This window comes from Rhinolophus sinicus, linkage group LG02 (genome assembly GCF_036562045.2).
Source record: "Rhinolophus sinicus isolate RSC01 linkage group LG02, ASM3656204v1, whole genome shotgun sequence".
Classification (NCBI taxonomy): Eukaryota; Metazoa; Chordata; class Mammalia; order Chiroptera; family Rhinolophidae; genus Rhinolophus; species Rhinolophus sinicus.
The window spans coordinates 90,212,508-90,229,318 of record NC_133752.1 but is presented as its reverse complement, the minus strand read 5'-3'; the positions used below and the strand labels follow the sequence as shown (position 1 = coordinate 90,229,318).

Below are 16,811 nucleotides of genomic sequence, written 5' to 3'. Positions count from 1 at the left end.
ATAAATTATCGATTAACTACTGTCTGCTGTTTAGTTCAATCCTCTCAGCGCAGAGCTAGTTGGCTCTACGATGAATGCCACGGGCTGTAATTGTAGGATACTTTGTCAACATTTAATCAGTGGTACTTACTCACATGACATTGATGAGTGGTCGCCACCCTGGTGCTATCCATCATGCGTCAGCAACTCGTGAGGGCTCCGACACCATCGCTCTCTGTCACATTATCCAACCCCTGGGTTTTCGGGCCAGGCGTGAAGCTCGCTTTTCACTAAATGGACACTCTATCTCTTCAGTTCAACCCAATTTTTGTCATTGTCGACATAAACACTCACAGCCTTTGGAGCTTCAGTCTGGAATGGCTGGGCTGGGCATTGTCAGCTCTCACAGCCCTGTAGCTGTCTTCCTTTGCTGTTTTTACACCTGGCCCAGTGAGTGTGAAATTCCAAGAGACTTGTCAGAATTGGCCCTTACTGGAGTGAAGTGTGTGTGTGTGTGTGTGTGTGTGTGTGTGTGTGTGTGTGTGTGTGTGAATTTTTAATTCTTAAATATAGTTTATGACCCAGAGAAAGCAGAAGTGATCTTTCGATTCCCCTTGGCTTACTGAATATTCCTGGAGATGAACTTGTTATTTAAAGCTCTACCGATAGAAACTTGTCTTACATTGGTAAGGTAGATCTCACACTTTTTCCCTCTCTCTTTTCAGTCTCTACGGCAGACACATGCAGGCAAACCCAGAACCGCCGAAGAAAAATAATGACAAATCGAAAAAGATCAGCCGGAAACCCCTGGCAGCCAAGAACAAATAAGGGATTGGCGTGGGCTGGACTTCTGGTCGCTTCTCTCATTATTACTTCTGTTCTCTCTCGCTCTGTCCCACAAAAAATTACAGTTTACTCTGAACAACATGGGTTTGAACTAAGCGAGTTCATTTATACGTGGATTTTTTTCAATAAATACTGTAAATGCATTTTTCTCTTCCTTAGGATTTTCTTAAGATTTTCTTTGCTCTAACTTTATTATAAGAATACAGAATGTAATACATGTAACATACAAAATATGTGTTAAGAGACTATGTTATCGGTAAGGCTTCTGGTCAATAGTAGGCTGTTAGTAGTTAAGTTTTTGGGAGTCAGAAGTTATACATGCATTTGCAACTGAGGGGGGGTGGTTGGCACACCTAGCCCTCATTGTTCATGGGTCAATTGTGCGTGTGAGTGTGTGTGTGTGTGTGTGTGTGTGTGTGTGAGAGTGTGTGTGTTTCTTTTCACTTTTTTTTTCTAGTGCTTACCACCTTACCTTTTTATTTCTTTTGGTAGGTAATATATTTTTGTAAGTTCTTAAAACCATTTCCATTTGTTTCCTTAAAAATTACCAAAGGCAGCAAACTGCTCTAATTCAACTGCCAATTCCACAGTAGGCCCAGGTTTCAGTTCCTTGAATAGATGCTTACAGGGCTGCTTTTTATCAAAAGAAGAATTGAAGTCATGTAACCATTTAAATGTCACAATTAACACTGTTCACTCTTCCATTTCTTCACATAACTCATTCTTTTGCTTTATTAAAAATTTTCCTTCACCACCAAGATGTTATGTTAACTTTACTTATAAATGATTTTAATAAAATCTTGATTTTGTATTACATGTGGCTTCTTAATAAAGAATAATCTGATCTTGGGGATACTCATATATACAGATTTTTGTTTATTTTTTTACCAAAATTATCTTGTCCACTTTTATTGGTTGTAGATGGTAAACCCTGAAACTTTCCATGAAAAAAAATAAAAGTAAAGTTAGAGTTAGTTTCTTCTCACATCGATCTGTCAGGTTTTTTTTTTTTTGTTTTTTTTTTTCCTTTGAAGACTGTTGCTAAATTAGGAAGGAGTAGAAAAACAAATCTCGGGGAGATTCTGCCAAAGGATTTTGGAAAGCAACATTTCTCAGCTGAAGCAGTGGTGACTTCTGCCCGTGGCTGGTCGTCAAGAGCTGTGAAACGGAGAGAGAAAAAAAATTCTAGTATGTTTCTTGTCACTGCAGAAAACCAGCTCCTATCACATCATTCTTCTAAGGGATTTTAGTGACGCCAGAGAAGTTGAGTAAATGTGCACACGCTACACCGCACCCCGTGTGGAAACGACATCTGCCGTCATTCAACAGCCGATTGCTCAACAACTGGGATAGGCAGCTTTGTTCTCGTCAACAGTAACATGTATGCAAGTGAAAATACGTCCAAGCAGAATTGTTGTGCTAACCAAGAGGGCTGCCAACACTGGAAAGCCTGCCAACGAAAGGTGTGTGAAGATGCCACATGCTCTCCGACAGATGGGGGTAGATTACACCTGCATCGTCATCTTTCAGTTTCATGTTTGTACCCCCAAGACCAGGACCAAAGGAACATGTGAAAAGCTAGAATCAAAACACAAGAAAAAATCCCGTTACTTAGGCAACGTTTGACTCCCAGGCTGCCCATCAGGATCTGCCCTCTGTTTCTGGATCACTTCCTGGTAGAACGTTTGCTGTGGGAAGAAGAGTCCCCAGGTGCCATCACCTGTTTGGGGGAGGGTTGATGTAATTTTTCTAGGTTCAGTCTTTGCCTCAGCCTAAATTTTTTTAATTGATTTTTTTTAACTCATGAAAAAGAACAATCCCTCTCCTGTTGATTGGAAAGATGTTATCTAAAATTAAACTAGGAACAAAGCAAAATAAAATATATGTGATATTTAGTTTAAATATCACAGTATACTCTTATGAACAATTTTTGAAAAGTTGAACACTCCAGATAGAAATATGGATAATACAAATAAATATGCAGGGAGGAAATATCTCCCAAAAAATGTGGAAAACCAGGTTTTTTGGTAATAAAAAATACAAATCAAAGCAAAAATAAGAATGTATAACAATGAAAAATGTGTGAATATTTTTAAGATAGTATTAAGTGCTAGTGGAGTAACATGAGATAACCATTCTTATACATTTCTATTGGGATATAAATTTCTCTCCAAGTAAGTGATAGCAATTTGACAATAAGTAGCAAAACATTTTTTTTCTGCAAAAAGATGAGACATTTCTATTTGAAGATACTAGTTTTGGTAACTGCAAAGAGTAATTTAAAAGAATGGAACGAAAGGGTGTGAATATTTCTTCAAAAAAAAAAAAGTTCCCTACATTTTTCCTATCTCGGACTCAATTTTCTACAGTGTAAATTTTTTTTTTTATTCTCATCCCCCATGCCCTCCCCTTTGACAACTGTCAGCTTGTTCTCTATATCTGTGGGTCTGTTTAGTTTTGTTTATTCATTTGTTTTTTGTTTTAAATTCGATATACAAGTGAGATCATACAGTATTTCTCTTTTTCTGTCTGATTTATTTCACTTAGCATAATATCCTTTAGGTCCATCCATGTTTTTGCAAATGGCAAGATTTAATTCTTTTTTATTGCTGAATAATAGTCCATTCTGTGTAAATAAATACACACACACACCAGGGGTGCCAAAAAATGTATACACTTGACTTGTATTCGTCTTTTGTTATCGGTATATATTATTACAATTTCAATACAGTTTTTTCTTTTCTTAAGATGTGTATACATTTTTTTTTGGCACCCTCTGCATATATACACACACGGACATACACACCCCATATCTTCATCCATTCATCTGTTGATGGATATCTAGGTTGCTTCCATCACTTGGTTATTATAAATAAGGCTGCAATGAACATAGGGGTGCATATGTCTTTTTTGAAATGGTATTTTTGTTTCCTTCGAATAAATGCCCAGAAGTGGAATTGCTGGATCAGATAGCAACTGCATTTTTAATTTTTTGAGGAACTTCCATACTGTTTTCCATAGTGGCTGCACCAATTTACAGTCCCTATAATGTATGAGGGTTCCCTTTGTTTGTTGATTTATTGAGGATAACCATTCTGACAGGTGTGAAGTGATACTTCATTGTGGTTTTAATATTCATTTCCCTGATGATTAGTGATGTTGAACATTTTTTCATGTCTGTATGTCCTCTTGGGATAAATGCCTATTTAGGTCCTCAGCCCTTTTCTTAATTAGATCTTTTTTTTTTTTTTTTTGGTGGTAAGTTCTTACGTATTTTGGGTATTAACCTCTTATCACATATATCATTTGCAAATATATTCTCCAATTCAGTAGGTTGTCCTTTTGTTTTGTTGATGGTTTACTTCACTGTGCAAAAATTTTTTATTTCGATATAGTCCCATTTGTTTATTTTTTTCTTTTGTTCTTGCCAGAGGAGATACATCCAAAAAAGATGTTAGTAAGAGCAATGTCAAAGAGTTAACTGCCTATTTTTTTTCTATGAGTTTTATTGTTTTGGGTCTTAAATTTAAGTCTTTAATCCATTTTGAGTTTATTTTTGTATATAATGTAAGAAACGGATCCAATTTCATTTTCTTGCATATCTGTCCCGTTTTGCCAACACCACTTATTGAGACTTTCTTTACCCCATTGTATATCCTTACCTCCTTTGTCATAGATTAATTGACCATATATGTAAGGATGTATTTCTGAGCTCTGTATTCTATCCCATTGATCTATATATCTGTTTTTATGTCAGTACCATACTGTTTTAATTATTGTAGCTTTATAGTATAGTTTGGTATCAGGGAGCGTGAGACCTCCCTCTTTGTTATTTTTCTCAAGATTTCTTTGACTATTTGGGGTCTTTTGTGGTTCCATATACATTTTAAGATTAGTTCTAATCCTGAGAAGAATGCTATTGGTATTTTAATAGGGATTGCATTGAATCTGTATGTTACCTTGAGCATAGACGTTTTAACAATATTAATTCTTTCAATCTATGAGCAAGGTATATCCTTTCATTTGTTTGTATCTTGTTCAGTTTCTTCAATGGCTTCAATTTTCAGTGTACAGGTCTATCACTTTTGGTCACATTTATTTCTAGGTATTTTATTCTTTTTGATGCAGTTGTAAATGGGATTGTTTTCTTAATTTCTTCTGATTGTTCAATATTGGTGTATAGAAACACAATAGATTTCAATATTTTGACTCTATCTTGCAACTTTACTGAAGTCATATATTCTAACAGTTGTTTTTTTGTTTGTTTGTTTGTTGTTTTTTCATTTGTTGTTGTTTTTTTGTGGAGTCACTAGGTTTTTCTACATGTAATATCATGTCATCTGCCAATAATAAAAGTTTTACTTCTTCATTTCCAACTTGAATACCTTTCATTTCTTTGTCTTGTATGGTCGCTAGGGCTAGGACTTACAATACTGTGTTAAATAGAAGTGGTAAAAGTGGACATCGTTGCCTTGTAATAAGTAGCAAAATTTTTAAATTGTTCGGTCTGATTTAGAATTTTTATTTCTAGAAATTTATCCTGAGGAAATTATCAGAGATGCACACACAGAACTATATTTGAAAATTGCCCTTATAGCAGTGAATATGCAAATGGAAATATGGAGAAAATCCAAATGCGCACTAATGGAAGAAGGGTTAATTGTGCTGTATCCACATGATATACTTTTATGAAGACGTTAAAATTGTTAAACAATATCTCAGGGCAAAGGAAAATAATTATATCATCCAGTTAAGTAAAACAAGATTTTAAACACTATACAACAATGGTCCCAGTTGTGTGAAAAAGAAATCGTGTTTGTAATATGTATGTACAGAAAAATTAAATGGAAATGAACTGGGATTTTATGACTGATAAATTATCTCTGTATGGTACATTAAGATTTTTTATACTTTTCTTTTTTATACTTATTCTGTTCTTTAGATCTTCTATAATGAGCATATATTTTTTTTGTAATAAGAAAATATTAAATGCATATTTAAAAAAAATGAAATTAGTATATTGTGCAATCCAGAAAATAGGATCATATATTTAAATTCAAAGTATAATATGACATCTCAGGGTGCTTTTCTTTTTCTTTGGTGACTAAATTATGTTCCACATCTTTTCTTAGATGCTTTTTGATTACTTGCTATTTGGATTAACAAAATATCCACAGTTCAAAGGGTAGTTTTTTCCCAGTTTTATTGAGATGTGATTTGCAAACACTATGTAACCTTAAGGTGTACATCATAATGACTGGACTTATATATGAGGTGTGACAATCAAGTTCGCAAACTCATCCTAGAAAAAGTGCTACATACCTCATTGCTGAATATCACTACGGTCACCTTCAAAGTACTCCCCTTGGGAAGCTATGCACTGACGCCAGTGCCTAGTCCACCTTTCAAAACAATTTTGGAACTCGTTTTCTGGAATGGCCATCAGGGCTGTCACTGTATTACCCTTGATGTCCTGAACGTCATCAAAATGTCTTCCTTTTGATATTTCCTTTATCTTTGGGTAAAGAAAGGAATCATTGAGGGCCAGATCAGGTGAGTAGGGAGGTTGTTCCAATACAGTTATTTGTTGACTGGCTAAAAACTCCCTCACAGACAGTGCTGTGTGAGCTGGTGCATTGTCGTGATGCTAGAGCTGTGAATTAACACCAAAACGTTCAGGTCATCCAACTTTTTCATGCAGCCTTTTCAGCACTTGCAAATAGTTAACCAAGTTTACTATTTGTCCAACTATTTGTCCAGTTCATACAAATTCATAATAATCCCTCTGATATCAAAAAAAGTTAGCAACATTATTGCAACAAGTTCACAAACTTATCAGACTTCCTATCTTGTAAAGTGATTACCACAATTAGTTAAAATCCATTATCTCATAGACACAAAAAAAGAAACAAGAAACATTTTTTCCTTGTAAAGAGAACTCAGAGGATCCACTCTTAACTTTCAAATACACTTTACATCACTGTTAAGTATAGTCATGTTGTACATTACATCCCTAGTATTTATTTATAACTGGAAGTTTGTATCTTTCACCACTTTTCTCCAGTTCTCCCACCCTCTGCCTCTGTAACCACAAGTCTCATCTCTTTTTCTATGAGTTTATTTTTTTTTTTTAGAGTCCACAGATAAGTGAGATCATACTGTACTTGTCTTTCTTTGTATGACTTGTGTAACTTAAGCATAATGCCTTCAAGGTCCATCCGTGTTGTCACAAATGGTAAGATTTCCTTGTTGTTGTTGTTTGGCTGAGTAATATTTCATTGTGTATATGTACAACAACTTCTTTAACCATTTATGCATCATGGACATACAGGTTATTTCCATGTCTTGGCTGTTGTAAATATGGGGGTGCAAATATCTCTTCGACATAGTGTTTTTATTTCCTTCAGATGTATTTCCAGAAGTAGAATTGCTGGATCATATGTTAATTCTATCTTTAATTTTTTGAGGAACCTCCATACTGTTTTCCATGATGGCTGCACCTATTTACATTCCCACCAACAGTGCACAAGGATTCTTTTTTTCCCACATCCTCGCCAGCATTTCTTACATTTCTTTATCTTTTTGATGATATCCATTCTAACAGGAATGAGGTTATATCTCATTGTGGTTTTGGTTTGCATTTCCCTGATGACTAGTAATGTTGAGCACTTTTTCATATACCTGTTGGCCATTCATATATCTTTGGAAAATTATCAATTAGATGCTTTGCCAGTTTTTTATTTGGATTATTTGTTTGTTGCTGATGGGTTGTATGAGTTCTTTATATATTTTTGTTTTAACCCTTTATCAGCTACATGGTTTGAAAATATTTTTTTCCCATTCTATAGGTTTTTTTCTTTTTTTTTTTTTTCTTTTTGTTGATTGTTTCTTTTGCTGTGCAGAAGCTTTTTAGGTGGTGTAGCCCCACTTGTTTATTTTTTATTTTGTTGCTTATGCTTTGGGTGTCCTGTCTAAAAAATCATTGCCAAGAATCACATCAAGGACCTTTTTTCCTATATTTTCTTCTAGAAGTTTTATGGTTTCTGGTCTTACATTGAAGTCTTTATTACGAGGTATTTTTGTGAGTGTAAGATAGAAGTGTAGGTTCATTCTTTCATAGGAATATCCAGCTTCCCCAGCACCATTTAATTAAAGCGACTGTCTTTTCTCCATTGTATATTCTTAGCATCCTTGTCAAATACTAGTTGACCATATATGCAAAGATTTATTGCTGAGCTCTTGACTCTGTTCCATTGGTCTATGTGTCTTTTTTATGCCAGCACCATGCTGTTTTGACTACTACAGCTTTATAATGTAGCTTGGAATCAGGAAATGTAGTGCTTCCTGCTTTGTTCTTCTTTCTCAAGACAGCTTTGGCTATTTAAGGTCTTCTGCGGTTAAATATAAATTTTAACATTTTTTCTACTTATTTAAAAAAATGCCATTGGAATCTAGATATGGATTGTGTTAAACCTATATGTGGTTTCAGGTAGTATGGACATTTTAACAATATTAATTCTTCCAATCTCTGAATACAGGATACCTTTTCCTTTACTTGTGTCTAGTTCAGTTTCTTTCATCAATATCTTGTAGTTTTCAGTGTAGAGATCTTTCACTGTTTTGGTTAAATGTATGCCTAAGTATCTTATTGTTTTTCATGCTGTTGTAAATGGGATTTTTTTTTTTTTCTTCTTTTTCAGATAATTGATTGTTAACTGTATAGAAATGCTACTGATTTTTACATGTTAATTCTGTATCCTGCAACTTTACTGGAATTGATTAGATCTAACAGTTTTTGGTAGAGTCTACGATTTTTTTACATATATATAAAATCATATCATCTGCAAACAGAGACTGTTTTACTTCTTCCTTTTCCAATTCTGACACTTTATTTCTTTTTCTTGTCATCCTCTTCCTCCCTGGTCCAGGCCGCCCTCGCTTCTCACCTGGAATGTTTGTGTCCCCCCAGTGGGCTGCCAGCTGTCACTCTTGCTCTCTTACAGTCCATGTTCAGCAGCGATCTGTTGAACCCAGACATCAGAACACAACCTCTGTTCAGAATCTCCCGCTGGGGTTACGCGGGTCTACAAGGCCGTGCGTGATCTGCCTTCTCCGCATCCTCCAACTTCTCTCACTTCCTCTACGCCAGCTACCCTGGTGGCCTCCAGGTTCTTCCCACTTCAGGGTTCTTGTGCCTTCATTCCTTTTTCTAGAATGTTCTTCTCCCAAAGCTAACTCCCTCACCCACTCACGGTCTTTGTTAAAAAGTCTCTTTCTCAGTAAGGCCTACCCTGACCACCCTATTTGAAACTGCAGATTATTTTGTTGATGGCCTGTCTCCTATCCCCAGAATGCAGGTCCCGTAAGCCCTAGAACATCGGCTCCATGAGGAAGAGAATCGGCAAACCGTTATTCTCCGGCCAAACCTGGTCCATGCTTGTGTTTGTACAGAAAACCGAACTGGAAGCCAGCCATACCCATCGTTTACATGTTGTCTCTGGCTCCTTCTCTGTTACCACAGCCGAGCTGGCTACTTGTGACAGAGACTGTCACCCATTTTGGCCCACAAAGCCAAAAATATTTATCAGGCCCTTCACAGGAAGTCGATTATTAACTATGACATCCCCAGCACTTAGAATGGTGCCTGGTGCACAGAAGGCGCCCTGTAAATATCTGTTGAATTGAACACTATTGTCATGTGGCTCATATCAAGCTAACATAAGGAAGAACGAAGGGGAAAATCTTAGACATTCCTTTAGCGTTTTCTGCTTCCACTTTATCAAGGCCAAATTGCCATAAGGGAAAAATAATCTCTGAATATTATCGTTGAGACTTTATTTAGCCCTGTAAAAGTTCAAACAAATTTTTACCTGACTTTTGGGTTTCCCTTGTAATGACCTGATTGTTGAATAGTTATTTTAAAACCTTCTGTAAAGAACTATGGGTTTCTTGTGTAGCATCGTGAGCTGGGAGGGCCTTACACCCCAGTTTGACATGTTACGAGTCCAGAGGAAGGGCCCAAAAGCAAAATCCAAAGGGCTCTGGTCAATGTGAGTCCATTTCCAAAAAACCTGTGGGTCTTCACCCAAATACGCTTCCCTGGGCAATGGTGTTTAAAGACAGCGGGACCGGCAGCCAAAGTGCTATGGTTTCCGTTCCATCCAGATGCTTTGTGACTTCAAATTAGGCATTCCCGTGTATCTCCACATGGAATATGATCGTAAGATCACACCATATGTATTAATATGGGTTATTAATCATTTAATCACATATGTGTATATATGTCATTGATCTTCCCATTTACAACCTTAGGGCACCCCTGTACTCTTCAGAAATAAGCCAGGTTTCTATTAATACTGCACAGGAATATTTTGTGACCTGACCTCTTACCTCATGTGTACTTCATACATAATAGAATTTGGTACTAGATTACATAATAGGATTGCTTAATTTTCTCCTTAATCTACTTTATGTTACTAATAGCACTTATTGATTGAGGGACTTCCGTGTGTCAGGTACTTTATGTTTTCTTTTATTCTCCTTCAGTGGTCTCCTTTTATAGGAAATCTGACCTCCGACACATTAAGGAGCATTCCTGAGGAACCAGAGCGAGCAAGTGGCAGAACAAGCATGTAAAAGAAGGTGCTTTTGACTCTAGAGCAGATGCCCATTCCTCAGTCTGACATTGTCACCTGCTGTCAGGCAGGACTCCCTTAGTCTCTCCAAAGGCAGCCATTCCCCTTCCCGTCATCGCCTACATTGGCATTTCCGCTTTTGATCTTTTGAAATGTTCCTTTTATTAACACGTGTAAGTCAGTGCATGGCAGCGGCCAGGTTAGTGAGCATTATCCCATTTCTGTACCTGCTGGCCCTTTGGTTTCTCCTGCCTCTGTTCCCGTGTTCGGTAAGGTGAGTGCATCTCTCTGATGGCCAAGTGGTGTACTTATCGGAGCAGGTACGTCTCACTCCTGACAATACCTCTTCTGTCTCGTCCAGACAGGCATCACTTCACACACTAGCCTATCAAGGAAAGATTTTATTCCAGAAGCCTTCTCTCACAGGACACAGCCACAGAGCAGGCCCTTCTGAAATAGGTGGCAAGTCGCTTTGGGTTTCATTTTCATGCCGTTTCAGCTTGGCATGGTCACATCCCCAAGAGCTTTGTTTTTCATGGTTCAGTCGGAGAGCGAGGAGAGACCCATCTTACCCACCCAGGTATCTTCATATCTGGCAGAGTACCTAGAGCATATGGGACATCCAGATGTTGTTGGATGAATGAATGCTGTTTTCACTGGATATTTCTAATGTCTTGTTGCTATTTTACCTTGGCATTTATACTCCTTTTATAAATGGCCGTGTCTCATAATGGGATATGGAGACACTTTTGAAGAATCAGGCAGTACATCCAAGACGTTTGCAGGCCCAGGAATCGGGAGTGAAATAAGTAGACAGGGTTGGGTAAGAAGGTGGTGTTACCAGCAAAGGCATCTAAGTAGGAAAATTGGTCATCACCTACTACTTACAAAATGTGTCAGCTCCTCATGTGAGAACCAAACAAGACAGTGGTGTCGCAGCCACTGGCGGTACACGATGCTCAAGACTTCTCTCCCACGATGGAAAGCATCCCCTTCCCACCTCACACAACCAGCTTTGTCTGTCTCCGGGGACACCATCTTGCTGCTTCTGCCCAGCACTCTCTGAAACGCATTTTCTATGTACAGGTGTTGTCAGCCAAACTGGCTGGTTCCTGCTCCAGGAGGACAGCGGCTTCCACTGGCCAACAGCTGAAAGTAGGGAAAGCAGCCCAATCCATTCATAACTCCTCCAGAGTGCTGCCAAAATATCCCTGCCGTGCCAGGCGGATGGTCTCGCTGCCCGTGTGGGCTGGTGTCTTTGTCACTGTGCAGCCAGAGTTTTCAGCAAGAGCCACTTCTTCAATCACGCACTGCAGCCGCGAGACGGAGGTTTCCACGCGTGGAGGCCCAGCCTGGAAACGCCGACTAAGCTCGACGCTGTCTAACCGTTGACAGCTCAGGTGTGGACTGGAGCTTTGTTGTTGCTGTTTTCCCGGCATCTGCGATGGAAAGGATTCAGGTGAAAGGCAGTAAAAACCACACCCGATCTGCAGTCAAACGGTGCGAGAGAGCAGTGATGGCAGGTGTGTGCCTGGTTCTCGCGGGCTGGGAAGAAGTTGCCATGGGAGGGAGCTGTCCATGTATGTGGAGGAGTTCAGATGGGCCGGCTTTGGCTTTCCTTGGTCACGGTCACCTGCCTTGGGTACAAGGCTGGGTTGAATACTGTCCCTCTAAAGATTTGTGTCCCCCTGGAACTTTACCATGTGATCTTATTTGGAAATAGTCTTCACAGATGTAATTATTTAAGTTAAAATGAAGTCATACTGGATTAGGGGGGCCCTCAATCCAATGACATGTCCTTATAAAAAGGCCATGTGACGACAAGGGGTTCATACACGGGAGAGAAGGCCAGGTGGCAGTGGAGGCAGAGATTGGAGTGATGCACCTGCCAGGATTGCTGGCAACGTCAAAAACTGGGAGAGGCAAGGAAGGATCCTTCCCCAGGGCCTTCAGAGGGAGCATGCCACAGCTGCACCTTGATCTAGGAATTCTCGCCTCTAGAACTGTGAGAGAACACATTTCTGTTGGTTTAAGCACCAAGTTGGCGCAACTTTTTTACAGCAGTCCTGGGAAAGGAACATCTAGGACCAGCTCAGAGCAGACATGGCTGCTTCCCTGGCAGAGGTCAGCCATCATTGCCCCTCCCAGCAGAACAGAGAAGCCAGAGCCAAGCAGGGTGATCTGTGGTTTTCCTTCTGTTGTTGGCTGACCCAGAACTGTGTGTGGTCCGCATCCTACGGCCCAGCGTGTCAGCCTAGACGGTGAGTCCCCCAAATGTTTTAGGGAGATGCCTTGCCCCGTTCCTCGTGTGCATCCAGTTAAGAACCCAATGATTCCTGTTTTATCAGGTAGCTTCCTTTGCTGCAGGAAAGGCTAAAAATGGAATTATCTCCTTTGGTTACCTCATTAAAGAAATCTTGTTCCTTTTAGCTTTTGGGTGACATTTCTGTATTCATGCTTATTTTCTGATCCAGAGCGCTAAACAAAGACAAAAAGAATCAATATGAAAAGGGTGTTTTTCTGCGCTGCCAAATTATATTTTTTTCTTTGTTGCCTAGGTAAGGCTTACTTTATATAGTCTTATGCACAGAATAAAAGCTCTCATCCTGCTGCCCCCAGAAAAACTTTAACAATGGGTTTGTGATAATAGAAGTGATTCATTAGCTCATTCATCACAGGACACTTATTGGATAAATGTGGAAACTGCTCATTCTCAGATTATCTCTGGCAGGATACATAGGTAATGCAGCAGAGGTTGCCTCTGCAGGGGTAGAAACTGGGGACTTACTTTTCACTCTCTGCCCTTTTTTTAAAAAAAGTATCTGCATACATTAAATATTTAGAATAAATAAATATTTAATTGTAGCATGCCAGTGGTGTCTCTAAAATAGCAAAACCGTTCTTGAGCATGCCTTATGTAATGGACACAGTATTCGTTGCGGACTCTGTAGTGTTAAAGCAGAAACCGACCTTGTCCCCATGGAATTGAATAGTCTAATCGGAGAAACCATCGAAAACCTAATGTTCACACTAGTAATTATATAATTACCAATCTGATCAAATCCAGTGAAAGAGAAGCGTTTGGTGCTATCTGAAAGAAGAATACTAGGGACCAAATAAGATGAGATCATCACCGAAAATCTGAGAGAATGGTTTTGTGTGAAGGAAGGTAGAAGTTAACCTGACAAGAAGAGGGAAAGAGAGTTCAAGCTGAAGCCTTGAGCAGAGCAGGAACTTGGGACGATTCTCAAACTGGAAGGAGGCTCGAGTGCGTGGAGATGAGTGAAGAGGCAGAAGGGAGCAGCGAGGGACAAGCCCACTCAGGATTTTCATTCATTCAGTAGGTGTTCATCAAATGCACGCCACATGCCTTGTACTGTCCCAGGACGAGAACCATGGCAGTAAACAAACACAAATCTGTCTTGGCCATCTTAAAGAGTTTTTATTTCATTAAGAGTCCAAAAAGACTCCATTGAAGGATTTGAAATAGAGAATGCATAGGCTCTGATGTAGACACGTAGAAGACCACTCTGGAGAAGTCGAGACTAGATGGATCAGACTGCCTTGGCACAGTGGCACCTGGGTGATGAGCTCTGTCAGGCCACGTTGGTTGTGTAGATACCAGGGTTCACAACACCAGTGTTTATTTTACCGGCCTCAGCAAAATGGCGGCCATTCTATTCCACAGTCATGGCGTGTCCATTCTGAAAAAAAATGTTGCTAGGAAACCCCAAACTAAGGAGGTGGTATTTAATCTGCTTGTTTTGACCACTAACGTTTAAAAAAGGTAATAAACTTCATTTCACCATGAAGGTCAGTTAGCCCAAATTAAGTTTCCCATTGCACCATCATTTAACAAACTGTCATAAAATCAGGGCTATTTACAGACACCAAAATGTGACTAGGCACCAAATCATCACACTGAGTCAATCAGTGATATATCTCTTAGAATATAACTTTTATTTTGCCATTTTACTCTTCGAGGGCACTAACTAACATAGCCCCACCAGCAGCTCATTGATTTTTTCCTTTATGATTTCTAACTGCAAGAGAAGAGACATCACTGACTTTATAAAGTAGAAATCATATGTATGCATTACAAACGAGTCCTTACCCCATTTACATTTTTCATATTTTCCCCAAGACATGCTTCCTTGCATATAGTTAGCAACTTACACTGTTATACATGGAGACAAGAGTAGAGAGATATCAGTTCTCTACTCAGCCAATTTAGTTTAATCAAAGCTTTGGGAAATATAATATTGCCATCTTGGATACCCTTCCGCCCCTTAAGAAAAAGATCATAGTATGAAAACAGGATGTCAGAAAATCTTGGAGGATTCATTCAGGCAACACTTTTGGAGACCATCCCATCCCGCTCCTGCATTAGGCAGGTGAGAACACTGACATCCAGAGAAGTCAAGTGATCCCAGAAGCTCAAGAAATCATGGGCAACTGGCAGCAAAATCAGAACAAGAATCAGGATATCGGGACATCATTCAGTGGTCATCTAATAAAATACTAAAGGAGAATAGAAACAAACCAACAGAAGGGACGCGAATGTGGTCTGTCCTTGGAACTTGCGTAATCACCACACGTAAGTGCATTTCACTTCCCTCGTTCAGAAAGTGAGAAGGACAACACCTGTCTCTTCTCTGAGGAACTGAGTGACAGGAGATCCGATGTTCGGGGAGTACTCGGAGTTACCAAAGGAGAGCATCAGTAGCCTGAAAACACGATGGTGCAGAGCCCGCAGCCCCACCACTGCATGTGGAGCCAAACCACACGGATCCCATCACCGCCAACGCAAAGACCACGTGACAAAGTCCCCTTCATTGATTATCGGAGCAATGCAGAGTGATGATGAGCATTGTTTGTTGGAAAAACCGAAAGAAAGATCAAGTACAGTCAAGGGCTAGTGAATTGGAGCTGCTAGTTTCATACATTTTGAGAACTGCCCGAAGCAGAGAACTATATCTGAGTAAAAACCCATCTAACCCACTTTAACAGAGAGGATCTGTCTTTGCCAGTGTGTTCATGTTGAGACTAGATTTCCTTCCCAAAGTAACCAAGAGGTAGAAGACAAAAAACGGGGACGACCTGTATTTTACCTGGCTCCTAATACCGCGTTTCCCCGAAAATAAGACCTAACTGGACCATCAGCTCTAATGCGTCTTTTGGAGCAAAAATTAATATAAGACCTGGTATTATATTATTATATTATATTATATTATACTATACTATACTATACTATACTATACTATACTATACTATACTATACTATATTATATTATCGTATTATATATATTATATTTATTATATTATATGAGACCCAGACTGGGTCTTACATTAATTTTTGCTCCAATAGAGCTGACGGTCCAGCTAGGTCCTCTTTTTGGGGAAACACGGTAATGTGCAAGGATGTGTGTATGTTGTTTCACCTAAATTTCAATAATCCCAGCATCACATGATAGTGCTAAACAATAGGTTTGCATATATCATTTGATTGCTCTTTCTTATTGTTCCAAGATGGCTTAAACATCGAACCTGGTTGAAATACACAAAAGCATCATATTGTAGCTTTGCCTCCCTGCTCTCTCTCTGGCTCTGGCCCTTTGCACCCTCCATCTCCTGCAGGAGGCGGTTACAAACACTAAATAGCTCTCCCTAGGTAAAGGGGAGCTTGAAGAAACCAAAAATCAGGAGTGACCAGAATGAGCAAGCGTCTGGAAAGATGTTGGAGTGACAATCCTTGAGTAGGTTGGTGTGTGGGCATCAAAAGCCTGGAACTACTAGAATAACATTGAGAAGAAAGAGAAGCATAGCACAAAGATGGTCATTAAAAATCTGCATATCGATAAAATAATTCAGATCATTAACAGCTGGAATGACGGGATTCACATTTTCATTCAGCATTATTTGAAGGAACAGCAAATGATAATTAAGTCTCCTTCATCACACTTCCACTTTGGACATGCCAATTAGGATAAGTAGTTTTTGGTTTCCAGCCCTATCAACTGAAATCCTCCTGTGAAACGATGCAAAACACTTTACAAGTGTGGTGTTAATCCTGTTCTGGGCATATGTGGCAAAGCCATGTACTTCTACCCTCTTTTTGACAGAAAGATTGAAAATGGTAGACGTTTGTAGCATGATGTTGTCTACCATCATTTTATGCTTAGATCCATGTGTGGTGCAGATAGTTGCTAAGCATCAGGAAAGGCTGTCTCGAAATCCCACTATTTAAAAGGCACCCAGGGGGTGGGAGCTGAAGCAGGCAGAGTCACAAAACGGATCTGCACTGATGGAGGGGGTCGTATTATGGCAGAGTCTGTTACAGATGTGAACCTA

General features: G+C 39.3%; 1 protein-coding gene across 1 annotated transcript in view; it reads left to right on the top strand.

Moving 5' to 3' along the window:
* RSU1 (Ras suppressor protein 1) overlaps positions 1-1,686 on the top strand; it is a 171,392-nt gene extending 169,706 nt beyond the window's left edge. Inside the window, exon 9 of the mRNA XM_019746074.2 lies at positions 705-1,686. Within this exon, the coding sequence (XP_019601633.2) occupies positions 705-807 (103 nt within the window). The 3' untranslated portion in view covers positions 808-1,686. The remainder of the gene's footprint in view (positions 1-704) is intronic.
* The last annotated feature ends 15,125 nt before the right edge of the window (positions 1,687-16,811 follow it).